We start from the raw sequence: 27,287 nt of genomic DNA, 5'->3' as shown, positions 1-27,287 counted from the left end.
CACCAGGAGAAGCGAGCTGGTTTTCACCTCATTGAAGGACGCGAGCAGCCCCGAGGTCTGGCTGGAGAGGCCGTAGCGTCTCTCGATGGTGGAGATGGAGCTCTTCAGATAACCAGAGACCAGGAGCTGGGAGAGCTGCAGAAACCCGTGGCACAAGACAAAGAACTGCCAAGACAAAAAGAGAGCATCCGGCACGGTTACTGTGAGCTGCAACAGAACCCAGTGCAGCTCCTACACAAACGTATGATCATAGAATCATAGAACAGTTTGGGTTGGAAAGGACCTTAAGATCATCCAGTTCCAACCCCCCTGCCATGGGCAGGGACACCTCACACTAAACCATGGCACCCAAGGCTCTGTCCAACCTGGCCTTGAACACTGCCAGGGATGGAGCATTCACAACCTCCCTGGGCAACCCATTCCAGTGCCTCAGCACCCTCACAGGAAAGAATTTCCTCCTTAGATCCAATCTAAACTTCCCCTGTTTCAGTCTGAACCCATCACCCCTTGTCCTATCACTGCAGTCCCTAATGAAGAGTCCCTCCCCAGCATCCCTATAGGCCCCCTTCAGACACTGGAAGCTGCTCTGAGGTCTCCACGCAGCTTCTCTTCTCCAGGCTCAACAGCCCCAATGTTCTCAGCCTGGCTCCATACAGGAGCTGCTCCAGCCCCTGAGCATCCTCGTGGCCTCCTCTGGCCTTGCTCCAACAGCTCCATGTCCTTCTGATGTTGAGGACCCCAGAACTGCACCCAGTGCTCCAGGTGAGGTCTCACCAGAGCAGAATAAAGGGGCAGGATCACCTCCTTCACCCTGCTGGTCACGCTCCTTTTGATGCAGCCCAGGATACGGTTGCTTTCTGGGCTCAAGCGCACACTGAAGCCGGCTCATGTTCATTTTCTCATTGACCAGCACCCCCAAGTCCTTCTCCTTGGGCTGCTCTGAATCTCTTCTCTGCCCAGCCTGTAGCTGTGCCTGGGGTTGCCCCGACCCCGGTGTAGGACCTTGCACTTGGCATGGTTAAACTCCATGAGGTTGGCATCAGCCCACCTCACAAGCGTGTCAAGGTCCCTCTGGATCCCATCCCTTCCCTCCAGCGCATCAACCCAATCACACAGCTTGGTGCCATCAGCAAACTGGCTGGGGGCGCACTCAACCCCACTGATCGTTGGGCATAAACCTGTCCCCATCAGCCTTTGAACTGCCCACCATCAATGGCCATCTGAAACGGGGCCATGGCCCCTGAACACGCCAGCAGTGACCACAGGGTCAGTGCTTGCGAGGAGGGTGCTGTTCCTTCAGCTGGAAGTGCCTTTGACCAACAAATCCCTTCACTTGGGACGCTCCAAGTTTGTGTTGGCTTCGACCTCAGGATCCAGCAGTGGAACTGGGACATTGCGCAACGCTCCTGCTCCGGTCCAGCCCGAGGCAGACAGCCATTCCCAGTGCTGGCAGCAGCTCTGCTGGGATGGGAGCGAGCCCTTCCAAACACAGCAGCAAACAGCTCCCTTGGAGAGAAGAGCAGGGGGGATAATTGGGACTCCCTGATTTCCTTTCCTTTTGTGAAGCTCCGGATCCCAAGGGCACATCTCCATTGGGAAAACATGACGGTTCTTTTCTATTTCGAGGAGGAAATGGTGTCAAAGACCGTCACCTCCCACAAAAACATCTGACCTCATCCCTTGCAGGCTTTGGGATGTGCTCAGCTGCCCAGGAAAACACACGGCTCAAGCTGCCCCACCATTGCCAAGAGCAGCATCCACCTTCCTGCTCCTCACACAAGTGCCAAATGAACTGCTCTGATAGGGACAGAGGCCACGTCCCATTCACCCACAGCCCTGCAAAGGCAAGGAGCTGGCAAAGCATCTCCTCTCCTGCTGCTGCGTGGCTCATTCACAGGCATCCTTCCAGTCCCAGAATGAGTGGAAACAAACAGCATCACAAGCAGCCACATTCCCTAAGGAAATGGATGGCTCATAGAGTCATGGAGTCACAGGGTGGGTTGGGTGAAGGGAGCTTAAAGCTCCTCCAGCCCCAACCCCTGCCATGGGCAGGGACCCCTTCCACTGGAGCAGCTTGCTCCAAGCCCCTGTGTCCAACCTGGCCTTGAGCACTGCCAGGGATGGGGCAGCCACAGCTTCTCTGGGCACCCTGTGCCAGCGCCTCAGCACCCTCACAGGGAAGAGCTTCTGCCTAAGAGCTCAGCTCAGTCTCCCCTCGGGCAGGTTCAAGCCATTCCCCTTGGCCTGGCCCTACAGGCCCTTGTCCCAAGCCCCTCTCCAGGTTCCCTGCAGCCCCTTTAGGCACTGGAGCTGCTCTCAGGTCTCCCCATAGCACAGCAGAGGGGCAGGATCCCCTCCCTGAGCTGCTGCTCACGCTCTGGGGTGCAGCCCTCTCACTGCACTGGGTACCCTGGGTCCTTGCAGAGCTGCTGCCCTCAGCCTTGGGTACAACCCCAGATCCACAAGCACTGCTTTTGGCAGCCCTGCTCCCAGTCCCTGGCCAGGGCAGGGCATTGCTCTGGCTCTGTGTGTTCTGCAGCCAGCTCCCACCCAGAGGAGCTGCTCAGCCTGGCCCTGGTTTCTGCTGTGTCTCATTCTGACCCAGGGCTGAAGCGTGCTCACTGCCAAACTGGGCTGCTCTGTAGGCACAGGGACACCAAGAGGATGGTGAAGCTCCCTTGGCTCCCCAAGAGCTGGCGCACGGGAGCACGGGTACCACCACCACAAGTGATGCGTTGGCATCATGCAGTGCAGCATCTTCCCCTTTCCTGGCTCATGTCACAACCTATGTTTGGACCAGGACAGTGTCACCCAGCCAAAGGGAAGCTTCCCCAGAGCCAGCTTTGCTAAAACTGCATTCCAGCAGGACAGGCTGGCTATTCCCAGCCACTGCTTCCTGAATACACGAGTTCAGATGGAAACTCCAAAGCTAGGTTCATATTTTACCCTGGGATTCATAGCACACAGCTCAATGGGTATCCAGGATCTTCATGGCATGATGGTTCCCATCAGCTGCCCATCACTGCCCCCCCATCCTCTTCAGCTCAGGAGGTCAAAATGGCTTGGGAATGGGATTCTGGTGTTTTATTCTCCCCTATATTGGCACTTTAAAGCACTGGCTTGGTGTCAGCACCGGGCAAGGACCCCAGTGCTGGCTCCAGGAGCTGTTTGCTGTTTGCCATCCCATCACAGCACGGCTGCTGGGGTGCCAGGAAAGGAAGGAGCAGACTCATGCACCCCAGATCTGATGCTCTGGCTGCACACACGATGCTCAGCTTCTCCTGCAGGAAGCCTGCTTTCATCTGAACCTCTCCTGTCACCAGAGCCTCCTCCTTCCTGCTCCCAGCAAGAGCAGGGGGAGGCAGCAAACAGCAGGGCTGTTATGAATGAAGGCATCACATTAAAATCCCATTATATGGGCTTATTAGCTCCTAGGAAACAATCCCAACCTAGAGCATCCCTGCCCATCCCCTCAAAGCACAGGCTGTGGATCCTGTCCACTCACAAACCTACTGCAGGCTTGGAAGAGGAGTGTGACACCAAGAGCCCTGATTCAGGTCCCCTCCACTCTAATGCAAGCTCAGTTTTGGCCCAGTCCCAAAGGGTGAGTCTATACTTGTAAATGAAACAGGCCAGGGTCCATTCTCTGATAGCAAGGTCAGTGGGATGGGAACAGGCTGCATCCATCCTACCAAACTCACTGAGCCTTCAAAATAGGGTGGTTTCCCCCCAAATGCTTGCTAGGAATGGTCCTGCTCTTCAGTCACAGAATCATAGAATCACAGAATAGTCAGGGTTGGACAGGACCTTAAGATCATCCAGTTCCAACCCCCTGCCATGGGCAGGGACACCTCGCTCTAAACCATGGTACCCAAGGCCTCATCCAACCTGGCCTTGAACACTGCCAGGGATGGAGCATTCACAGCCTCCCTGGGCAACCCATTCCAGTGCCTCAGCACCCTCACAGGGAAGAATTTCCTCCTTATATCCAATCGAAACTTCCCCTGTTTCAGTCTGAACCCATCACCCCTTGTCCTACCACTACAGTCCCTAATGAGTTGTCCATCCCCAGCATCCCTATAGGTCCCCTTCAGATACCGGTTGGGAAAGACCTTAAAGCTCATCCAGTCCCAACTTCTGCCTAAGAGCTCATCTCAGTCCCCCTCTGGCAGGTTAAAGCCATTCCCCTTGGCCTGTTCCCACAGGCCCTCATCCAAAGCCCCTCTCCAGGTTCCCTGTAGGTCCCCTTTAAATACTGGAAGCTTCTCTAAGGAGCCCAGAAACGCAACCACACCACGATGCTCATCACCAGAGGGGCTTGGTTTCCTCCCAACAAGCTTCTGCCTGCAGCTCTGCTCATCCAGACCAAAACCCAGCACTGGAAGGAGGATCCTGTGCTTTCTGCAGCCCACAGAGCACCAGGACCTGTGTGCCTGCAGTCTGCTTGGGTTTGGAGATGCCATCCATACCACAGGTCCTGGGGAAGGAGCAATAGGGATGAGTAAAGCTAGGGTCAATGCAAGGGTATGGGGGCAGCATTGGCGCTGGGGCATCCTGAAGGCATCCTGGAGGTGGAGAGCAGGAGGCCTGGGTAGCAGCAGGAGCTGTGGGGTGGTTAAAAACAGCCCTGCAGGAGCCCTCAGGCAGGCACCAAGCCCAACGGAGGGAGCAGGGATGATGGAAGAGCTGCAAAGGCATCCGAGAGCAGGATGAGAGGAAGGAAATACCCAGGGGCTGCTCAGTGGAGCTGCTGGAGATGAAGCCATGGAGAGCAGGTTCTCATTAAACACTTCCATCCCTTCCCTTTTATACAATGAGTGCTAAAACCCCAGCATGAGAGGAGCCAACGTTTAACGCTTTGCACTGCGTGTGGGGAAAGAGCAAAGGCCAAGGGGTTTATAAGGAACCCCGATGTCCTCGTGGGAACTGCACAAAGGGGTTTAGACACAGAACCCCAAAGAAAGCGAGGGAACATTTAAAGTCAAAATCAAGGTGGAAATGGTTGAGAAGGAGGAAACAAAGAGGAATGCGGAGACCATTGTTCTCCAGCTGCCATAGGGATTCCATTCAACCGGTTCTGGGAAATCACATAGGAAAACCCTGCTCTTTGCAGGATCTCCTGGGGTTTGTGTGTTTCCCATTTCCCCATGGTGGTGATTTGCTTTCCTAACACAGCAAAATGGAAGCTCTTGCAGTTAAAGCCCTACAAGTCTCCTTCTTGCTCCTCAGGGAGTCATTGTGGACAACCACGGGGCAGTTTTAAGCTGGGAAATACTCCCATGGTGAGGCACAGAGCGCTGGTAATTGCTAGTGTGTGATTCCCAGTTGCAATGGGATGATGGTGGTGGGTGGTCGAGCCCCAGCAGCGCATCTATCCCAGGGCTCCTATGGAACCTCCCATAGTATTTGGACCATGGTAATTGGTTGAGAGCTGACCACACAGTCTCAGATGCCACCCTATGCCTTTCCCAGCTGGATCTGGGACACAGTCCCTGTCACAGGGCAGGCAGATCCCCTGTGTCACCTTTGCCATCCCAAGGACTTGAGGCTGGGGTCCTTCCATGCCTGGACTTGGACTCCTGGGATCAGCCAGCCTGGGTCTGATGGGCTACCCCAGGAGAGGGTCTGAAGGTGCGCAGACACCAACCCTTTCCCAAGGCCTGGAATGCCATGAGCAGAACCCAAGCCCAGCTCCATCCCATGAACAGCTCAGCCCTGCTCCTAGCATCAGTCGGACTGAAACAACCCAGAGAATCCAACCGGGCCCTGGTGCAGCTGAGGAGGAAGGAAGGGAGAGGTTCATTAATGGCTTGCTTTAACAAACAGCTGGGAGGGGGTGTATAAGAGCCTGCTCAGGCTCTGTGTTGGGATCACTCCCATCACAGCAACCAGAGCAAGGGCAGGGGGTGCTTGGTACCAAGGAACCCCTACCATTGACAACCCCTTTGCAGTGCCAGAAGAGCAACCCTCCTCCTCTGGGGATGTGCCACCACCACTTCCCACCACGGAGAGGGCATCTTCCCAGAGGGAAGAGCAGCATCCCTGCCAGGTCTTTGCTGAGGTGCCTTCACCCATAGGCAGTGATGTCCTAACTCAGTGCCTGCATCCTCCACAATCAGCCCTGGGATGGGTGCATCTCCCCTCTACCACCACTGAAGGAGGAGTTTCTCTGCCATCATTGATTTATTTTCTGCTTTTCTCTATATTTTTATTTATAAATGTATTAAATATATGATTAAATTATATACTATATTCTATAAATTACATTATTAAATATAATTTAAATAACATAATTTAATTATAAATTATATTATAATTATATTTAGTTATATTATAGGTAATTACATATATATTCTATATACTTTATATATAAAATATGCATTTTCTCTATATATTTTTAACTGTGTGTTTGCAGGCTGTGCCCTACCAAGCCTTGTATCTCGTAGGTGACTTCTTTCTGCTCCCAGTCCATATGTGTAAGAGAACAGAGACTGAGAACAACTCAACCCCTCAGCATCCCATAAGCTGCAGACCTTGGGGTTAGACCCCAACACCTCCTCTCTTGGTGCTCTGCAGACACCCCACGAAGCCTCCCTTGTGTTTCTGGTGTTGGTGGTGCAGTTTGGCAGCAGATCCTCCATGCGAGGGCTCTGACAGCCCCACACTCCTGCCCCATTGCCATAGGGAAGTCCCCATCACGCTGCTCCCATGTGTATGGGAGACTTCTGCTGCTATTTTAAGGAAGGGGTTTGTGCTTGGGCTGTGCTTACAGAGAGGGGAAAAGGGGTCCGTGACGAATCAGCTTGTTCCAGTTTAATCCAAACCAGTTGCGTGTAATGGGGCACAAAGCCTTTGCCACTGGGCACATCCACTGGTAATAAAGGCTTGGGGCAGGGAAAGCTCTGGTTTGCTCTTAGCTAAAGCATAGAGCAGAGAACATCAAGAGTTGAAGCTGTTACAGAGAGTGATTGTCTATGATTAAGGTCATGGAATGGGTTGGGATGAAGGGAGCTTAAAGCTCATCTAAAGCCACAGGCAGGGACCCCTTCCACTGGAGCAGCTTGCTCCAAGCCCCTGTGTCCAACCTGGCCTTGAGCACTGCCAGGGATGGGGCAGCCACAGCTTCTCTGGGCACCCTGTGCCAGCGCCTCAGCACCCTCACAGGGAAGAGCTTCTGCCTAAGAGCTCAGCTCAGTCTCCCCTCGGGCAGGTTCAAGCCATTCCCCTTGGCCTGGCCCTACAGGCCCTTGTCCCAAGCCCCTCTCCAGGTTCCCTGCAGCCCCTTTAGGCACTGGAGCTGCTCTAAGCCCAGAGCTGGATGCAGAACTGTCTCAGAGGGAGACAGTCATTGGGCACATCCTCAAGGTGCTGGATGGCAACAGGCAGGGATGGGAAGCACGTGTCCATGGGACTATGCCACCCCTATGGGGCTGCTCACCTTCCCACCCATGCCCCTTCCAAGAGGGGCTTCATCAAGCTCATCAATGGCACGATGCCTGAAAACGTGCACCTTGATGACCCAGCAGTGAGCACACCAACAACCACAGTCCAAGTGGCCCTGCAGGTCTTCCAGATATCCCATTGTATTGGACAAAAGCTCTTTCTATTGACTGTATGGGCTATGCTTTGCTGCCAAGCAATGAATCACCCCCAGCCTCCTTCCCCTTCATCTGCAGATGAGCTGTACCATAATAACCACACAGTCTTCCCAAAAGGCTTCCTCCTTCTGCAGCAGTCTCCATCTCCATCCCAAAGCACTTCTCCATGTCTTTGCATAAGCAGCTTTTCCCAAACTCATGCATCCAGCATTGGATGCTTAACGCTGCTTGGAGCCAAGACAAGACGTTGGACTTCAATGGGAGGAGCAGCAAACCTCATTTAACCATAGGGATTCATGCCCAGTGCCCCTAAAGGCTCAGGGACCATCATTCCCAAGGAGGACAGCCTCTCAGCTGCATTTCAACACGTGGCAACCCGTTTTCAAGTCACATCCCCTCTCTCTGGGGATACATCTATATATACAACCTGCAGCGCTGTGAGTTTTGGTCCTCCAGCCACGTCGAGCCCATAAACCCCATTGTGCAATGGTGTCGTGCTTCTGATTCCAACCCTGGCCTTGAAGTGCTGGTTTCTGAGGAAGTCATTTAGAAAGCGGACACGGTGACCTAACTTCTTGAAAGCAAAAAACAACCAAAAACCACCCCAGAAAACCACACTAAAAGAAAGGAGATTGGGGAAAAACATCCTGTGCTGAGGCCAGCGGTGTGCTAGGGACATAAGAGGCCAGGTCAGCTGTGCCTCGGGGCTGGAAACAGGTCCTGAAGTGGTTTGAATGTGAAGGATAGGATTGGAAAGGAGGATTTGATCTCCTTGGCTATGGGCTGCAGCCAGGGTAATGCCTGGCAAAGGCAGGATAAGGCCTGGCCATGGCTTCATTGAGGATGCTGTGATTGCAATGATGCCTGCAGCTTCCTGCAATGCTGTTGTGACCTGGAAAGATCCATCAGGATCTCCCTGCTGAGCTTCCCAAGCAGTGGGGTGTCCATCAGGAGCAGGGCTGCTCCCCCCCAAAACCTCTGCCATGGCTTCATTGAGGATGCTGTGATTGCAATGATGCCTGCAGCTTCCTGCAATGCTGTTGTGACCTGGAAAGATCCATCAGGATCTCCCTGCTGAGCTTCCCAAGCAGTGGGGTGTCCATCAGGAGCAGGGCTGCTCCCCCCCAAAACCTCTGCCCTTCTCAGGGTAGGCTCCAGAACAGCCATAAGCAATAGGAGACATGGGCATTGCCCTACCACGTCTGGCCTGAAATACTCCCCCAAAGAGTTTCCTCTGCATCTGCCTTCACAGCAAAGGAGATGCTCACAGACCAAGCTGACTGCACCTCAGCACCTTGGATCTCTGAAGCTTCAACCCCTTTAGAGCATCAGCACAGGGAAAAAACCAATGGGGTGGATTTTAAAGCCCATCTTGCTGGTGACTGGAAAGAGAACTGCTGAATGGGTGGAAATAGGATGGGGTGAACCCTGAGGGCTGCATGGCACCCTCTGCTGTGCCTGCAGCGCTGGCAACCCTCTGCCTTGGTGACTTCCATACAGACTGGCTCTGGATTATCATAGAACCATGGAATGGTTTGAGGTTGGAAGGGAGCTTAAAGCCCATCCAGCTCCAGCCCCTTCCACTGGAGCAGCTTGCTCCAAGCCCCTGTGTCCAACCTGGCCTTGAGCACTGCCAGGGATGGGGCAGCCACAGCTTCTCTGGGCACCCTGTGCCAGCGCCTCAGCACCCTCATCTGCCTTATATCCAATCCAAACTCCCCCTGTTTCAGTCTGAACCCATCACCCCTTGTCCTATCACTGCAGTCCCTAATGAAGAGTCCATCCCCAGCATCCTTGCAGCCCCCTTCAGACACTGGAAGCTGCTCTGAGGTCTCCACGCAGCTTCTCTTCTCCAGCCTCAACAGCCCCAATGTTCTCAGCCTGGCTCCATACAGGAGCTGCTCCAGCCCCTGAGCATCCTCTGCAGAAAGCCAAACTCCTCTCCCCCAGGTGATGCCCTGTGTAACACACGGAGGTGTGACAGAAAGCAGGAGCTGTTTACCTTGATACTGAGCAATGGGTTCCTGCAGAGCACTCTCCGGGACCGCTCCATGTAGCTGCTCTTGGTGCCGGTACTTGTCATCCTGTCGGCTCAGCCTTACCCACCTGCCAAAAGAAGCCATCCAGCACAAGGATAAGTGGCTCTGCTTGAATCCACCTTGCTCAGCACAGCCAGACCCTGCCGTGCTTTGTGAGCACCCCCCCAGCAGCACATGGTCCTCATAAGCAATCAGTGATTATCCCCAGCTTTCATTTTCTCCTTGAGCTTGGCTTGTGCAAAGCAGCAGTTGGTGCAAAACATTGACTGGGGGTGCTGAGGGGTTACACACTGTTTGATGAGTGCAAGGACAGCACTGCTTGAACACTGAAACCTGGAGAGGGGCTTGGGACAAGGGCCTGTAGGGCCAGGCCAAGGGGAATGGCTTGAACCTGCCCGAGGGGAGACTGAGCTGAGCTCTTAGGCAGAAGCTCTTCCCTGTGAGGGTGCTGAGGCGCTGGCACAGGGTGCCCAGAGAAGCTGTGGCTGCCCCATCCCTGGCAGTGCTCAAGGCCAGGTTGGACACAGGGGCTTGGAGCAAGCTGCTCCAGCGGAAGGGGTCCCTGCCCGTGGCAGGGGTTGGAGCTGGATGAGCTTTAAGGTCCCTTCCACCCCATTCCATGCTTCTATGATGAAGAGGGCAAATCAGAATTAGGTTGATAATTAGGTGCTAATTGGTGTTAATGAGAGCAGGGGTTGCTGTATCCCTTCTGCTCCAGGCAGTGCTAGAAGGTTCCTGCAGAAACAGTTCATCTGCTTCAAGCTCACACAAGCTGCAGAGAGCAGGAGTACTGGAGAACGTGGTTCAGGGGACATGATGGAGCGCTGAGATGGAGAGGAACGGCATAACCTTGTCTTCCTCCAGAAGGGCTTCAGCACAGAGAAGAGGAATAACCTGATCTCTGCTGTTCACAGCAGCTATGGGGTTAAGATGCAGCAATGAAGACTTTGGTCAGATATGGGGAAGTTCAATAGGCAGGATCAAGCACCTAGGAAGTGGGCAGGCATCCTTCAGCAGAGGGGGTGCTGAGGCGCTGGCACAGTGTGCCCAGAGAAGCTGTGGCTGCCCCATCCCTGGCAGTGCTCAAGGCCAGGTTGGACACAGGGGCTTGGAGCAAGCTGCTCCAGTGGAAGGGGTCCCTGCCTGTGGTTAGGGTTGGGGCTGGAGGAGCTTTAAGCTCCCTTCCACCCAAACACCCAGTCTTTTACTGGGGTGAGTGCTGTTTACCAGTTATCAGTGCCCCGGGTGAAGGGCAGAGAACACCTCTATCAGTTGCAGGAGATACAAGACTGGGAGGAGCAACTGATAGAGCCAACGGTTGTGCTGCCCTTCAGAGGGACCTCAATGGGGAACCTCATGGAGTCCAACCCAGACAAGAGCCAAGTCCTGCCCCTGGGGAGGCACCAGCAGGGTCCTTTGGTCAACCAGCTCTGTAGGGTTGAACACAAGCCAGCAGGGAAAGGCAGCTGGGCTGCATTAGGAGGATTGCCTTCATCTCCAGGGGTCCCTTCCAACCTCAGCCACCCAGTGATCCTGCAATCAGGGTTCCATAGGGGAAAGGGGGTAATATTTTACTGTCCCAAGCTATAGGACTCTATTTGCTCTGATCAAACCCTTTATATCCTTCAATCACACAAGACATCCTGGTTTCTTTTTGTCTGTTATTGACCACATGCCTATATCAACCATCTACATTTGTAAGCAGATCTCCACACCCCCCTGTTCCCACCCTGAACCCTGGCTGCAAAGAGCATCCTAAGGGCTTCATATAGTGCCTAGGGCAGGCTCTGGTCTCCATTGTCCTGGTGCAAACCTTCTTGAGCCTTATTCTCTTTGCCATGGGACTCTACTGTCCCATAGCAGCTCCTTTGATTTGGTCAGATACAACTGAGACCAGGATCCAGGCTCTGCACAGGGGCCTGTAGGGCCAGGCCAAAGGGAATGGCTTGAACCTGCCCGAGGGGAGACTGAGCTGAGCTCTTAGGCAGAAGCTCTTCCCTATGAGGGTGCTCTATATAAGCTCTATATAAGCTGCCTCAGCTTTCCAGGCCCGTTGCAATATGCATCACATGGTGATAGTGTAGTTGAAGGTCAATGTTATGGAGGGAGTAAAATACCCATGGCATTGGACAGATGGGAAAAGGGGTTCAGAAGAAAGCCCCATGTGAGCATTAGCTCAGCCCTTGGACAGTGCTGGACCAGTCTTGTGCCAAGCATAAAGGATCTGCCCAGACATAAAGATCCCACCAAGGTGATGCTGAGCTCACCAGCTATGGCTGCTGCATGTCCTCATGGGATGTAACTGGTTTCAGCTCCCAAGGCTGATGGTTGCAAGGGGCATGGGGTGAAGAAGTGACATCAAGCGGTTTTGGAGGTGCTGGCTGGCCAAACTGCCTTCCCAATAGACAACCATTGCTCTGCCTGTCTGAGGGGGGGTTTGGGGGACTTCCCTGCAGGCTCAGCAAGCTCTTCTGCACCCCTCCATACGCTGGGTCTCTGATGGAGGATGCTGAGGCGCTGGCACAGGGTACCCAGAGAAGCTGTGGCTGCCCCACCCCTGGCAGGGGATTGGAACTGGAAGAGCTTTAAGGTCCCTTCAACCCAAACCATTCCCTGTTTCTATGACCAAAACTGTCCTTTCCAGCCTCTCATTTCCACCCCTGGTGTTTCCTCATGGGAGGTCCCTGTCACCTCAATCTAACCATCCAAAGACACATGAATCCATGGGAATGCTCCATCCTCTCCTTACTGAGCTGAGCTCCCTCCTCCCTTCACCAGCTCCATCTGGGGCACGAATGATGCTTGGGATGCTCGGGAGGATGAGGCCTTGGTAGGGTTTTAGCACCAGGCTTCCTGCTCAGGAAGCTGCATTGTTTGGAGGCACGTTAAACCCATTAGGCTTGCTGTTGAGCGCACTGTAATCGATGTTTCCATCTCAGTGGCATCTACAGCAAAGGGGGTGAAAGGCTTTGCATTACTGAGTCCTTCCATTTCCCCCTATTGAAAGCAAAGGAGCGAGTAGCACAGCCTCAAATTAGCAAGTGAATGGGGTGATGTGTATTCTAGCAAGAGGAGGCTTAACAGTGGCATTTATACAAGCATTAAGTGCAGTGCACAGGGGACCCCTACATCATCCTCTGCAAGCATCAATTGCTGCCCTCAGCCCCATTGGAAGGACAAGATGCTGCTGCAATGAAATACAGCATGGGATCAATGCAGTACATTCGGTTGTGAACTAAAGCATCTGAGAAGCTGCCCTGCACCTCTGGAGGGTTGAGCAGAGCAGGAGCTAAAGCACCAGCCTGTCTCCAGGAGCAGAGCTGGGATGAACCATTCACAGCCACTGAGTTTGCTGCTGGAGCCTCTGGAATGCTCAAGGGGGACACAGGAGGAAGAAGAAGGGTGCCAGGGTGCTAAGAGAGGAAGCCAAAGGAGCCTGAGCCTGGATTTCCAGGGCTGGGAATGGTTATGGAGCTGGTAAGGGACCTCACAGCAGCCTTCCAGTATCTGAAGGGGAGCTATAGGGATGCTGGGGATGGACTCTTCATTAGGGACTGCAGGGATAGGACAAGGGGTGATGGGTTCAAACTGAAACAGGGGAAGTTTACATTGGATATAAGGAGGAAGTTCTTTCCTGTGAGGGTGCTGAGGCACTGGAATGGGTGCCCAGGGAGGTTGTGAATGCTCCATCCCTGGCAGTGTTCAGGGCCAGGTTGGACAGAGCCTTGGGTGCCATGGTTTAGTGTGAGGGGTCCCTGCCCATGGCAGGGGGTTGGAACTGGATGATCATAAGGTCCTTTCCAACCCGAACTGTTCTATGATTCTGTGATTCCCTGGTTATCCATATGAATGCCTTTGCTGCCTCACCAAAGCTGCACTCAATGAGACCTGCAAACCACAACCCCTGTGGTCTGTAGAGTCTTTGGTCCCCTTGCCCATCCTTTTGAGGCCCCACTTTGAATGTGCGCACCCTTTAACCCTCCTGGGTGCCCAGGAAGCTGCTGGACACGGAATCAGACCATAGAACAGACTGGTTTGGCTTGAAGGGACCTTAAAGCTCATTCAGTCCCAACCTCTTGCCATGGGCAGGGACACCTTCCACTAGGGCAGGTTGCTCCAAGCCTGGCATCCAGTTAATCCAACCTCTTCCCTCATCAGCCTTCATAGTGTTCCTGGTAGCAGGAAACAGCAGACAGCACTGATGGAGCTGTGTTCACTCATGAAGGAGAATAGGAGAGCTGAGGAATGGTCCAGTTTGGAATGCCATCCCTTCCTGGAGCCCAGTGGGACCAGGGCCAACAGCTCCCAACCTCCATTCCAGAGCAAGCTGCTTCCCATCTCTGTGCCTCAGTTTCCCCAGGAACAAGCCAGGGAATAGACACCGCCTGCCCCTATAATGGGTTTGGGGAGTGGTGGATAAACTGGGACAGGCAAAGGCTGGGAATGAGGCATCAAGGGCTGACTTAGCACAGCACTGGTCATACTGGGGAGGAAAGGGTGCTGTAGGAAGCCTTGCTCCCTCCCTCCCTGCACCTCCTGCACTGTGCACTCAGCTTCAGGCATGAAGGAACTTTGTCCTGGGCAATAAAGCACCATAAAGCTGAGATGCTGCAATGAGTTTCTAATGATTCCACAGCATCCCTGCAGCTGAGCATCTGCTCCACGCCAAACCCCCTCCTCCAGCTCAAAACCAGCGTGTCAGACCAAGGTTATCCCATACGGAGCAGGCGCCAAGCAGCAAAGCACTGCTTTGAGAGTGTTGTGATGGGAGCACTGCAGGATGCAAGCTCCCTGCCCATGGCTTTAGATGAGCTTTAAGGTCCCTTCAACCCGATTCCATGATGCTAGGATTCCCTGCAGTATGTGAGTGAAACCCATGGGTGCTGGTTGGGGTCCTGCTGCATGAGCTGCTCCAAGCCCCTGCACTGAAAGAGGATGGGTGAAACCCAGCCACCCATGCCCCTCACTGGCCTCCTATTGAAACCCCTTGGGTTTGATGGGAGAAGCAGTTTCACTGGAGACTTTACCTGCAGGCACATAAAGGAGTGATTTTCCTCTTCATTAGGGTGCAGCAATGGCTTGAGAGGGCTTTGTGCCAGGGTTGGTGACACTGCTCGCAGTCACCCATCCTGCCACCACTGCCTGCATCCTACCCGGCCCCAGCCTCTGTGGCTCTGTCTCCCTGGCAAATGGATTTTGGGGGAGAAAAGGTGAAAAGCACCACTGAGAGCTTCAACAGAGCAGTTTGGTGTCGTGCATCCCTCCCTGGGCTGAGATAACCCCTCTCCCCTTGGATGTGTGAATGATGGATAAAGCTGAGCAGGAGAGAGCAGTGCAGGGCTGCTTCACCATGGGGCTGGTGGTGAGGAGGGGAAAGGAGGATGGATGGTGAAGTGTTTGGATGGAGATGCTCAGAGGGCTTCTCCGAGCTCTGTGAGACAGGGATGTGAAGCTGCGATGGGAGCAGGCGCTGCCTGTGCTGTCCCTGCTTCCCATCCATGGTGAAGACCATCCCAGGAGGAGGAGGAGACCCCCTGCTCCTAAGGCACCTTTATGGGGAGGTGTGTAGGGAGAACCATGCCTTTGCCATCACTCCTTGCCCACCGTTGTGCTTCTTGGACATCCCATCCCTCTATGGAGGAAGGTCATCCCCTTTGGTCACCAAGAGGCTTCCAGTGGCCACATTGTCCTGATGAGTGTCCCACTCAGGGCTGAAGTGAAGTGGTGGCACCTACCCCAGCTTGGCAGAAATATCCCATTGCCAGCAGCAACAGACCAGCATGGAGAAACCCTGTATATGGGGTTGGCTGGAGGGAAGGACAGAGGATGCTGCCCTCGTGTTTGAAGGCAGCTTGCAGCAGCCTCTGTCCTCATCCTGCAGGCAGGGCCTGCATGCAAGGCATCCCATAACCACAGCCCCAGTGTCAGTTTAAAGCCATCCCCCTTTTTCAATCCCTACGTGACAAGGTGGAAGCAGCCCCAACCCTCCCAGTTCCACTGGGATTTGCACTATGTCCTGACTGGGATATCAGGGGACCGGTCCCAGTGGCACCAGCATCCTGTCCTGTTCCCAAGGACACAAACCTACCACAAGCCCTTTATTAGCAATAGCAGCACGGCTCCTGTGAGCTGAGCAGGCACAAGCACAGCAGAGCTTGGGTAAATAACAGCGAATGCAACACAGCAAATTAAACCCCAGCAGGGACACAGAATGGCAGCAAATACCCCAGAATCTGCCTTCCTGCTGAACAATTCCCATTCACTGGCAGGGAAGCAGGAATGGTGTCAGTGTGGGTATTTGCAAGCACGTTAAACGTGAAGCTGGTTTGGATGATGGGGATGGCAAAGATGCTCTGTAAGACAACAGAAGACAGTGCATGCCCATCATTCCCATGGAAAGAAAAGGGATGTGGAGATGCACCCTAAAGCTCTTTCTATCTCGTACCGATTGGCAGAGCCAAAGTGCAAATGAAATGAGCCCAATTCCTCCCCATAATGAGGAATGTGGCAGGGATGACACATCCCAACAACCTCACAGGGACAGAACAGGAGGAAAGCTGCGATGGAGGAGTGCAGGGATGAGAACGAAAGGGGAAACTGGTGTTGAAACCCATGAAAACAACCACGGGTGATGAGCACAGGGCAGGCCCTGATGCCCTCCAGAGGTCCCTGCCAGCCCTGAGCCCCTCTGCCTTGGGAAGGATGGAGCCCTTCTCCCTGCTGCGGTGATGAGGTCTCAGAGCTTCCTGCCTACCCCAGGATGCTGCCGGATGCTGGAGCCCTTCCTGGAGGGGTCCTCACCAGCTCCAGGTGCAGGGAAGGGATTGGAGCTCCTCTGGGGGTACCACAACCATCCCCAATGGTGATGTGGAGGAGCTGGAGGTGTGGGTGCTGTCATGAAGATGTGGAGTTCACCTGGCCCTATGTCTGCAGTTGGGGACCTCTGCCCCTGGACCACCTCCATAGGGAAAAGAAGGCTCAGGGGAGCCCTCATCCCCATGTGCCAGTGTTTAAAGGGAGGCTGCAGAGAAGATGGAGACTCCCTTTGGACAAGGAGTCCCATGGGAAAGCCCAGGGGTGATGGGCACAAGTTACTGCTGGGAGATTCCCAATGGACACAAGAGGAGAATCATCCCAGTGAGAACAAGCAGCCACTGGAATAATCTCCCCAGGGCAGTGGGGACTCCCCAGTGCTGGACACTGTTAAGATGGGGCTGCACAGGGTGCTGGGCATCCAGTCTAGGTCATGCTGTGCCTGGAGAGGTTGGAGCAGATGATCCCTGAGGTCCCTTCCATTGGGAGTGCAGGGTTCCATGGTTCAAGGTGTATTTGCTAATGGCAAAGCAGCACAAATCCAGCCTGAGGACATGGTGGGAAGTCCAGCACTGGGTCGTTTGGGGGGTCATTTCTGAAGCACTGAAGGAGCTGTCCTGCTGCTCTGCAGATTAAGGCCAGCAGAGCCAGAAGCACAGCTTGGGACTGTCCCCATGTGCTCGATGACCTCGGTGCTGGCACTTGCCATCATCCATGCATCCTTGGGAAGAGGAAGGTGCCCACTGCAGGGGCTGAGGTGGCCTTCCCTACAAGAGGGGAAAGCACCCAAGGGCAGAACTGGCTCAGAGCACAGAGGTGAGGAATCGCAGGGGTCATGATGGGGATGAGATCCACAATCTCATTGAGTTACATGGGCAACGAGGCTGGGATTGCACAGTGACATGAATCACTCACACTGTTTCATTTTCAAAGGATGCCCAGGGCTATGGAGCCATCAGGGGTCTGGTACCCCCCCCATGACATCTTGCTCCTGCTGCTTCCCAAGCTCTTGTGGGATGCTTCCTGCTCTCCTCAAGAGCAACGTCCCATTAAACCTTCCCACAGCTCCTTTTTGACCCATGTGAACCACGGGTCTGTCCCTGCTGGAAGTTGCCATAGAACCATGGAATCCCAGACTGGTTTGTGCTGGAAGGGACCTTAAAGCTCCTCCATTCCCAACCCCAGCCACAGGCAGGGACCCCTTCCACTGGAGCAGCTTGCTCCAAGCCCCTGTGTCCAACCTGGCCTTGAGCACTGCCAGGGATGGGGCAGCCACAGCTTCTCTGGGCACCCTGTGCCAGCGCCTCAGCACCCTCACAGGGAAGAGCTTCACCCCAATGTCCCATCTAACTCTTCCCTCTTCCAGGTTGAAGCCATTCCTCCTCCTCCCATCCCTGCATCCCTTGTCCCAAGCCCCTCTCCAGCTTTCCTGCAGCCCCTTTAGGCACTGGAGCTGCTCTCAGGTCTCCCCTTCAGGAGCCTTCTCTTCTCCAGGCTGCCCCAGCCCAGCTCTCTCAGCCTGGCTCCATGGCAGAGCTGTGGGTCACTGCAGTTAGGCTCAGTGTGTGAGGATGTGCAGGCAGGAGCTCACATCTGTCCCAGTTTTACTCCTTCTCTGTAGGATTTTATGCAGAACATTGAATAACGTTACCCCTCTCCCTATGGACCGTGCCAGATGTTGAGCTTGCTCTGCTATAGGGGATGACCAGACGTGATGTGCGCTACAGAAACCCATGCCTCGTGTCCTCGGTGGGGATTTCCTATTTTAGCACCACCTCTTGTGTGTTTGGGAAACGTTCCCTGCTCCAAACAGCTCCAAACCACAGGACAGGAGTTCAAATGATGAATGAAGTATGAAATATGATGTACTAAAAGCCTGCTCCCCAGTGGGCGCCTGCCTGCAGACAAGGTATTGGAGTCCATGGAGCAACATCTGCCAATAGAAGTCTAGGGGAAGGTGATCCCAAAACACTGCTTTCCTACTTTGGGGTTTTGTACACCATGAATACGTTCCTAACAGCTCTTTTCCTCTATCTCTCCTATGCTAGGACAGGAGTGAAGCCTGAGGAGCAGTATCAGGGACTACTTCTAAAGAGCTGGAGGACTTTGTGGTGCCATTTGCAAGGAGCAGCTGGAGGAACACACATGAAAGCAAGGAAAAGGCAGCAGCCAAAGGGGTTCCAGTGTCTGACCTGCTCCAATGAGGAAACCCAACCTTCCCAAGGGAGGCCATTGCAAACTGAAGAGCTGGAGATGCTGCAGAAACCCTTCACGCAGTGGAGGGAAAGCCTCAAGAGCTCCATGGAGCAGAGTCCTCCTGGAGCAATCCAGGTGCTGTTTGCTATATGTTGTCCATAGCTTCTGAGTAACAAACCAGTGCAAAGGAAGATTCTCCACCTGCACCCATGGTCCCTGCAACCAGGGCCATGGAGCTGCTCACCCCAAGGATTGCATGCAGAGCACCAATTCGCTTGTTTCCCACCCGTTTATTCCCATGGGATAGTCAAAGGCAGCTCTTCCCTGCTTTCAGTTTAATGCATAGATCAGCAATCAAAGCATCCCCAAATGTGGGGGGAAGACCAGTAAGATTTACTTCACTGTGAGCTGGGAATGATGCTGGCCACCCACATGGAAGAGGGATTGACCGAAGGGTGGTTCATAGAGATCAGAGAACCATAGGATGGGTTGGGATAGGAGGGAGCTTAAAGCTCCTCCAGCTCCAACCCCTGCCACGGGCAGGGACCCCTTCCACTGGAGCAGCTTCTTAGGATCCCATCTAACCTAAACACTGCTACAACAAAGGGGGAACCGAAAGCAGAGCACAGGAGAAGTTCCAAACTCCCTTAGCCAGCAAAAGAGAGGCAGAGAGTGACAAACATCCAGGAGGAAATGCTGGGGGTCACATTATAGAATCATAGAATCATAGAAGAGTTAGGGTTGGAAAGGACCTTAAGCTCATCCAGTTCCAACCCCCTGCCATGGGCAGGGACACCTCACACTAAACCATGGCACCCAAGGCTCTGTCCAACCTGGCCTTGAACACTGCCAGGGATGGAGCATTCACAACCTCCCTGGGCACCCATTCCAGTGCCTCAGCACCCTCACAGGGAAGAATTTCCTCCTTAGATCCAATCTAAACTTCCCCTGTTTCAGTCTGAACCCATCACCCCTTGTCCTATCACTGCAGTCCCTAATGAAGAGTCCCTCCCCAGCATCCTTGCAGCCCCCTTCAGACACTGGAAGCTGCTCTGAGGTCTCCACGCAGCTTCTCTTCTCCAGGCTCAACAGCCCCAATGTTCTCAGCCTGGCTCCATACAGGAGCTGCTCCAGCCCCTGAGCATCCTCGTGGCCTCCTCTGGACTTGTTCCAACAGATCCATGTCCTTATGTTGAGGACCCCAGAACTGCACACAGTGCTGCAGGTGAGGTCTCACCAGAGCAGAATAAAGGGTCAGGATCCCCTCCTTCGCCCTGCTGGTCACGCTCCTTTTGCTGCAGCCCAGGATACGGTTGCTTTCTGGGCTCAAGCGCACACTGAAGCCGGCTCATGTTCATTTTCTCATCGCCCAGCACCCCCAAGTCCTTCTCCTTGGGCTGCTCTGGATCTCTTCTCTGCCCAGCCTGGAGCTGTGCCTGGGATTGCTCCCACCCAGCTGTAGGACCTTGCACTTGGCATGGTTATGGGGCGATGGTGGCACAAGGAGCAAGCACTGGAGCAAACTCAGGCCCAGTGCAACCATTGGCGGTTGGAGCTGGCATGGGGAAGGGAAGCAACACTGATAGCTTGGGCAGCATGGAGGAACTGGATGATCTTAAGGTCCTTCCAACCCTAACTATTGTATGAGTGTATGATTAATTCACGTCACAGCCAAGTGTCCTTTCCCCATTATCTAATATTAACGGACTGCACAAAGTCCACGTTCTCACCGAGGGATGGGGCTGCTTCTCTGTGCCAGGGTTACTCACACCCTTTGTGTGTGCTGCCCCAGGAGCAGTTCCAGGCTGGGATGCTCACAAACAGCAAGGAAGCCCAGGGAGAAAGGGGGTTATATCCTGGAAGGCCGCAGACCTGCAGCTGGAGCCACATCTGGCCTCAGCCACGCTGCCTGCCTGCACTGCAGTGCCTGGCCAGCAGCGAGCCCAACCCTGCATCCCTAGGAGCTAGGGTTTCTCCAGCCATCCACACACGATCCATCCCTCCCAGAGGATATTCCAGGGTTGGAAGCATGTTTCAAGCCAGAAATTCCCCTTCATAGAATCACAGAATCCTGGAATGGGGTGGGATGAAGGGAGCTTAAAGCTCCTCCATTCCCAACCCCTGCCATGGGCAGGGACCCCTTCCACTGGAGCAGCTTGCTCCAAGCCCCTGTGTCCAACCTGGCCTTGAGCACTGCCAGGGATGGGGCAGCCACAGCTTCTCTGGGCACCCTGTGCCAGCGCCTCAGCACCCTCACAGGGAAGAGCTCATCTGCCTATGATCCCATCTGCCCTTAGGTCTCTGCAGTCTTGCACCACTGTCTCCATTTCTCTTTAAAAGGAACATTTTCAAGGCCTGGGGGCAATGGCAGGTCCTGGGGAGGGTCATGGAGCTCCAAAGTCCACATTTAGCAAGGTGACAGCTTGAGACACCAAGAATCTAATCCCTGGGATGCCTCAAGCCAGGGCACATGCATCTGGGTCCGGTTAGAGCTGAGCTACAGCTACAGCATCCCCAGGGGAGCACTGGGAGCCAACTGGAGCCAGGAACCACAGAGGAAAGAGGGTTGGGATCTATTTTTGACCAGACCAAGGTCCCCGGAGACCCAAAGCTGCTGCAAAGGGGAGGCAGCAAAGCCAGCAGCCAAGCAAGGCTGAGTTGAGTTGAGTTGGGTGCTGGGTTGAGCCAGGATGAAGCCCTTCAGAGCCTGGAAATGGCACCTAAACCAGCAGCAGGGGTGGGAAAAGCAAGGAAACGGGAAGAGTAGGAGGGAAAATGAGGAGAAATGAGGATATGTTGCAAACTAAGCAAATAATATGATCCTATGTGGCACTTGGGGACATGGGTTAGTGGTGGACCCGGCTGTGCTGAGCTAATGGGTGGACTCAATGTCCTTAAAGGGCTTTTCCAACTGAAATGATTCCATGACTCTGTAACAAGCAACAACTAGAAGGAGGGCTCTCATAGCAGACAGATAGAATGGTAGTGCCCACAGCAGGGAGGAGATGCTCCTTTCTGATGCTTTTCCCCTTTCCAGCATCTTCTGCCTGAGCACAGGGCACCAGAGACTGGTGCAGGGAGGGAGGGAGTGGAAAAGGAAGTGTAAGCCATGAAACACCAGCACTCAGTCAATAAAAGGCCTTTTGGTGCAGATCAGTGTGGTTGGAGCACTGGTGAGAAAGCAGATCCTGATGGGAGCCTGAAGAAAGGATGCTCCGTTGCCCATTGGAGCTGTACCGGCACCAGTAGGCAAGCTGCATTGCACTGCCTCGAATGGGAGCTGTGGAAGGCTTTGATAAGCTCCTGAAGCAGCTCAGCTCTGGCCTGCTGGTAGCTGGGTATCCCTGGTGCTGCTCATAACCTGCCCAAAATGTCTCTTTTTTGCCCCATTTGTCTTTGATTTACTCCAACATCCTCAACTGGCGTTTTCCTTTTTGGACCTGGAGCACTAAGCGAAGCAGTGAAGAGCTCATAGAACCATAGACTGGTTAGGGTTGGAAGGGACATCATGATTATCTGAAAGGAAGGACCTAAAGATCATGTAAAAGGACCTTAAGATCATCCAGAGGTTGGGCATGAAGCAGCAGGACCTGAGAGCATCACGGTCTAGAGGTCCCATACGCTTTAAGGTGCACTGCAGGGGTTCCACTGGAGCAAGCCCATGGCAAACCCTGTGGAAAGGTACCCGAGCACATACCCAGGTGAGACAGGAAGGAGGGAGGGAGGGATGTGCCCTCCTGACACATCAACTGCCCCAAAGCAGCAGGGATACGGGAGATGCAGGGTGAATCCCTGCACACATCCTGCAAACGCCTTGGGCATAACGTGCCTCTTCAGCAGAGAGAAACCTGCTCCGGAACTGGAGCACTAACAGGTTTTACAGCCTCTGCAGATGGACACAAAGGATCCTTGAGCAACCCGGAGCCTGCGCCCTCAGGTTTCCCAGCTAAAGCACTGCTCCCTTTCCCTGCGGCTTGGATGCACGGCTAAGGATGGAGCAGCCTTAACCCTGGCTGAGCAGATCCCACTGGCATAGGGTGCCCAGAGAAGCTGTGGCTGCCCCATCCCTGGCAGTGCTCAAGGCCAGGTTGGACACAGGGGCTTGGAGCAAGCTGCTCCAGTGGAAGGGGTCCCTGCCCGTGGTAGAGGTTGGAGATGGAGGAGCTTTGAGGTCCCTTCATCCCAATCCAGTCTGGGATTCCATGGTTCTACACTGATCCGCAGGGGCTGGAAGCAGAGGGTGCAGCAGCCCCCAGCCAGGGTGGGATGTGTCCCCACAGCATCTCTGCACTGCCAACCCTATTGTCCCCATTCCCACCTGGGACAACCAAACCCAATAGAAGCATCAAGCACGGCCAACACATGATGGGCTGGGTTGTGTGAAGCACAGAGCCTTCTTCCAGCTTTAATCTCATGGGTTCAAAGGGACCTTAAAGCCCCTCCAGCTCCAACCCCTGCAATGGGCAGGGACCCCTTCCACTGGAGCAGCTTGCTCCAAGCCCCTGTGTCCAACCTGGCCTTGAGCACTGCCAGGGATGGGGCAGCCACAGCTTCTCTGGGCACCCTGTGCCAGCGCCTCAGCACCCTCACAGGGAAGAGCTCCTGCCTATGATCCCATCTCCATCTGATATCTCTGATCCTGAATCAACCTCATCTCTAAATCAGGGTTTCGGGGACACAACAGCTCCACCATTGCAAGACCAAGGAGAAACCCAGAAGCCTGCTTTCCCCCCTAGGCCAATAGACAAAAGCTCAGCAGGATGCTGCAGGACCTCAGCCCTGAGCACCGGGTTTGGCCCCAGGCTCTCCCCTGAGCACAGCAATGCACAAGAGGGTTACAACCACACAGCAAACCAGAGGAATGCAGCCCATCATTGACCTGTTTGCATCTTCACCCACAGCCTGGAGCTGCACCAAGGCTCTTCCCTCTGCATTAACCCTTTCCTGCTCCTTGCCACCGGTTTTCCCAGAGCCAGGAGCTCCCATCAGCTTTTCATCACTGCGTTGGAAAAGACCCTTCAGATCATCACATCCAGCCATTGAGCAGGAGCGGGTCCTGCTCTGGGTGGGTGTCAATCGGCTCCTCTCCAAGCAATGCACTGCTGGAGATGCCTGCGTTCAGCCAAGGTCCCATCACCAGGTCAGGTCCATGGCACCCACCCTGAGAGCCCACCAAGGCCTGGGGGGTGAGAAGAGGCATTGCCATAAGAGAAGGAGCAGAAGTGCATGAGAAATGAACCGCGGCAGCCCCAGGGGCTGGGAAAGGTCCCTGCGAAGGGAGGAACGAGCGCAGCTGCCCCAGTGCCACAAAGGGCTCGGGTAAATCAGGGCAAGCAGAGAGGAAGCCCCGACAGCCAAGTGCAGAAAGCGCCATGGAAGAGGCGCACGGGCACTGGGATCGCTCCTGGGGTTCCTCCCCTTCAGCTTTTAAGCGGCTGGAAAACTCCAGCTCGGGAGCCAGATGGGTCAGGGAGCCTTCAAAACACCATAGGGAAAAGCAGCGTGAGGAACTTCCCACTGGCCGAGCCCTCATCCCGTCCCGCAGCTCGGTACCGGTACCGGTACCAGCAGCAGCATCTCCCTGCCCGCCCCGGCCATACTCACAGTTCCAGCACTCTCCCGATCCCAATCCCACTGCACCGGGAGCCCTTTTCCTCTACCAGCGCTTCCTGGGGCCATTCACTTTAACTTCCAGCCCGGAGGTGGGGAGGGCTGTCGGAGGTGGGGCTTCGGCTGCAGCTCCCAAAGCCGGAGTGCTTTGAACCCAAACTGGCGCAGGCTCTCCCTATAGGGTCTCTGGGGGCTCTCCTGAAGTTGCAGTCCCAAAGGAGAGAGCAGCCCCTGTGCTTTGCTGAGACAGAGCTTTGCAAGCTGCTCACCCAGCCCCAGCCCAAATGCCAGCTCCCATCCCCTCCATGCAAGGCTCCCAACCCCTCCATGCAAGGCTCCCATCCCCTCCATGCAAGGCTCCCAACCCCTCCATGCAAGGGTCCCATCCCCTCCATGCAAGGGTCCCATCCCCTCCATGCAAGGCTCCAATCCTCTCCATGCAAGGCTCCCATCCCCTCCATGCAAGGGTCCCATCCCCTCCATGCAAGGGTCCCATCCCCTCCATGCAAGGCTCCCATTCCCTCCATGCAAGGGTCCCATCCCCTCCATGCAAAGATCCCATCCCCTCCATGCAAGGCTCCAATCCCTCCATGCAAGGCTCCCATCCCCTCCATGCAAGGGTCCCATCCCCTCCATGCAAGGCTCCCATCCCCTCCATGCAAGGGTCCCATCCCCTCCATGCAAGGGTCCCATCCCCTCCATTCAAGGGTCCCATCCCCTCCATGCAAGGCTCCCATCCCCTCCATGCAAGGCTCCCATCCCCTCCATGCAAGGGTCCCATCCCCTCCATTCAAGGCTCCCATCCCCTCCATGCAAGGCTCCCATCCCCTCCATGCAAGGCTCCCATCCCCTCCATGCAAGGCTCCCATCCCCTCCATGCAAGGCTCCCATCCCCTCCATGCAAAGATCCCATCCCCTCCATGCAAGGGTCCCATCCCCTCCATGCAAGGGTCCCATCCCCTCCATGCAAGGGTCCCATCCCCTCCATGCAAGGGTCCCTGTCCATGGCAGGGGTTGGAACTGGAAGAGCTTCAAGGTCCCTTCCAACCCAAAGCACTCTGTGGTTCTGTGCTGCTGCACTGTGGGGACCAGGCTCAGCTGCAAAGTCACATCCAAGGGGAACATAAGGCACCAGTTGGAGATGGAGAGACCTTTGCTGGGTTCCCCATTCTCCTTTCATCCCCAAAGCCACAACAAGCTCCCAGATGGAATCTCCATATGGGATACTTTCAGCTCCTGGCCTATCAGCCACAGAGAAAGGCAGAGCCACGCTTTCCTCCTGCCATTTCTTGTTAGGGTCTGAAGTGTGGGATGGCCAAACCATGGGGAACACAGCACAATGGGCAGAGGGCCTTGATGTTTCCAAAGGAAGATCATCTGCTTTCCTGCTCAACCTCATTAAACAGCAATTAAACAAGCCCCTCATTAGCTCAAGCAGCAGAAACACATTTTGCTAAGCAGGAGATGGCTGAACCAGCACGTTCAAAGATGCTCTTTGCCCAAGTGACCCTGAGCTGTCCTCCCAAGCAGAGCTGTATCAGGCAGAGAGTGCACTGCAGGGAGCAGAAACTCCATCAGCTCCCATTGGCTCTGCAGTATCTCAGGAAGGCTTTATTAGATCTAAGAATGTATTATTAGTGTTTCATTAATCCCTTTCTATTCAGAGCGTGCAAGGATTGTCCCCCAGGATGCACAAACTGTGCTTAATTTGGGGGTGGGAGCTCCTCGATAAGCAAGGGAAAACAGGGGAGACTTCATCTAGAGAGGAGCAAGAGGCAGATGCTCAAAGTGGTCCAGATGAGGGATTCATCACCCCCATGCCTATAAAGCAGCATGGACGCCCCTTTCAGCATCAAGATCACACTGTGATATTGCATGAAAGAAGAGCACCATCTATCGACTCCTCTTCCTCATAGGACTCCTATTCCTGGGAGCCAGCAGGAGTTTCACCAGCGCACAGGTTGCTGCTCCATCCCAGCCCCTGGCTGTTTGTACCCTCAAAGGCAGAGGAGCATCATCTCCTTGTTGCTGGTCCAAGCTCAACGGCCCAGCACTGGGTTGCATCTCCGTGGTCAGACAGGCTCCTCCTGCAGCCCCAAAGGCTGCTCTTTTCCCTTGTAGGATGCAAAGAGCTTTATGTAGCTATGGATGAATTGATGCTGCGTCGTGTGGGAAAGGGATGCAGGTGAAACACTGGCACAGAGAGGCTGTGGCTGCCCCATCCCTGGCAGTGCTCAAGGCCAGGTTGGACACAGGGGCTTGGAGCAAGCTGCTCTATGGAAGGTGTCCCTGCCCATGGCAGGGGTTGGGACTGGAGGAGCTTTAAGGTCCCTTTAAGGTCCCTTCATCCCAACCCATTCCATGCTCCTAAAAAGGCCCCGAGAAGGACCGTGTTTCTCCTGGTGCAGCAGTCCCATGGGTACCGGCTCGGAGCTGTCTCCTGCCTGCTGCTGCCCCTCTCTGACCAAGAGCTTTCCTGCATCTCTCTCAGCTTTTGGGTCACTGCAAGCCTTTGACCCTCAGATACTTGCCCCTGAGACCCCCAGGAGCATCCCGGGTGAGTGAAAGGATCATTCCCATTGAAAGCTGAGCATCAGGAACATCCCAGGGATAAAACCTGAATGAGCCACATGCAGTGCTTTAATATGCTTTAAGACCGACCTCATTACAGCCCATTCAGTGGTGTTAAATCCTCTGGAGGATGTGGTGGGAGGACTAGCTCTTGGAATAACTGAAACCAGTTTGCAGCCAACAATAGGAGCACTTGGTTCCATACAATCATAGAACAGTCCAGGCCGGATGGGACCTCCAAAGATCATTAGATTCAACCCTAATTAGTGCAAAGGGGTCATAAAACCTCACATGTCTGAGATTAAACGGGTCCACACATGAAGAAACTGGGTCTCCCTGATAGGAAGATGCCGCGTTAGTGAGCTCCTATCTGCCCAGGCTCTGCTGGTTACTCCAGCCCTGCTCTTGGTCCAAGAGTTAAACTGGGTTTGCAAAGGAACAGCTCTATGACCTGCACGGG

At 54.4% G+C, this 27,287-nt stretch overlaps 1 protein-coding gene across 2 annotated transcripts in view; it reads right to left on the bottom strand.

Annotated features, from left to right (window-relative positions):
- SLCO2B1 (solute carrier organic anion transporter family member 2B1) overlaps positions 1–24,327 on the bottom strand; it is a 56,747-nt gene extending 32,420 nt beyond the window's left edge. The window contains exons 1-3 of one of the 2 annotated variants that reach the window (XM_061351337.1): positions 24,251–24,327; positions 9,601–9,704; positions 28–165 (exon numbers count right to left, since the gene is read on the bottom strand). In XM_061351337.1, the coding sequence (XP_061207321.1) occupies positions 28–165; positions 9,601–9,681 (219 nt within the window). In that variant the 5' untranslated portion in view covers positions 9,682–9,704; positions 24,251–24,327. Of the gene's footprint in view, positions 1–27; positions 166–9,600; positions 9,705–24,246 lie in introns of both variants that reach the window. The other variant, XM_061351338.1, reaches the window with a different exon arrangement.
- Positions 24,328–27,287: the final 2,960 nt, after the last annotated feature.

Source organism: Neopsephotus bourkii, unplaced genomic scaffold, assembly GCF_033783945.1.
Source record: "Neopsephotus bourkii isolate Nb327-2 ecotype Australia unplaced genomic scaffold, CSIRO-AGI_Nbou_v1 NB_580, whole genome shotgun sequence".
Classification (NCBI taxonomy): domain Eukaryota; kingdom Metazoa; phylum Chordata; class Aves; order Psittaciformes; family Psittacidae; genus Neopsephotus; species Neopsephotus bourkii.
The sequence above is the reverse complement of the archived record's forward strand: the minus strand, read 5'-3'. Positions and strand labels throughout refer to the sequence as shown.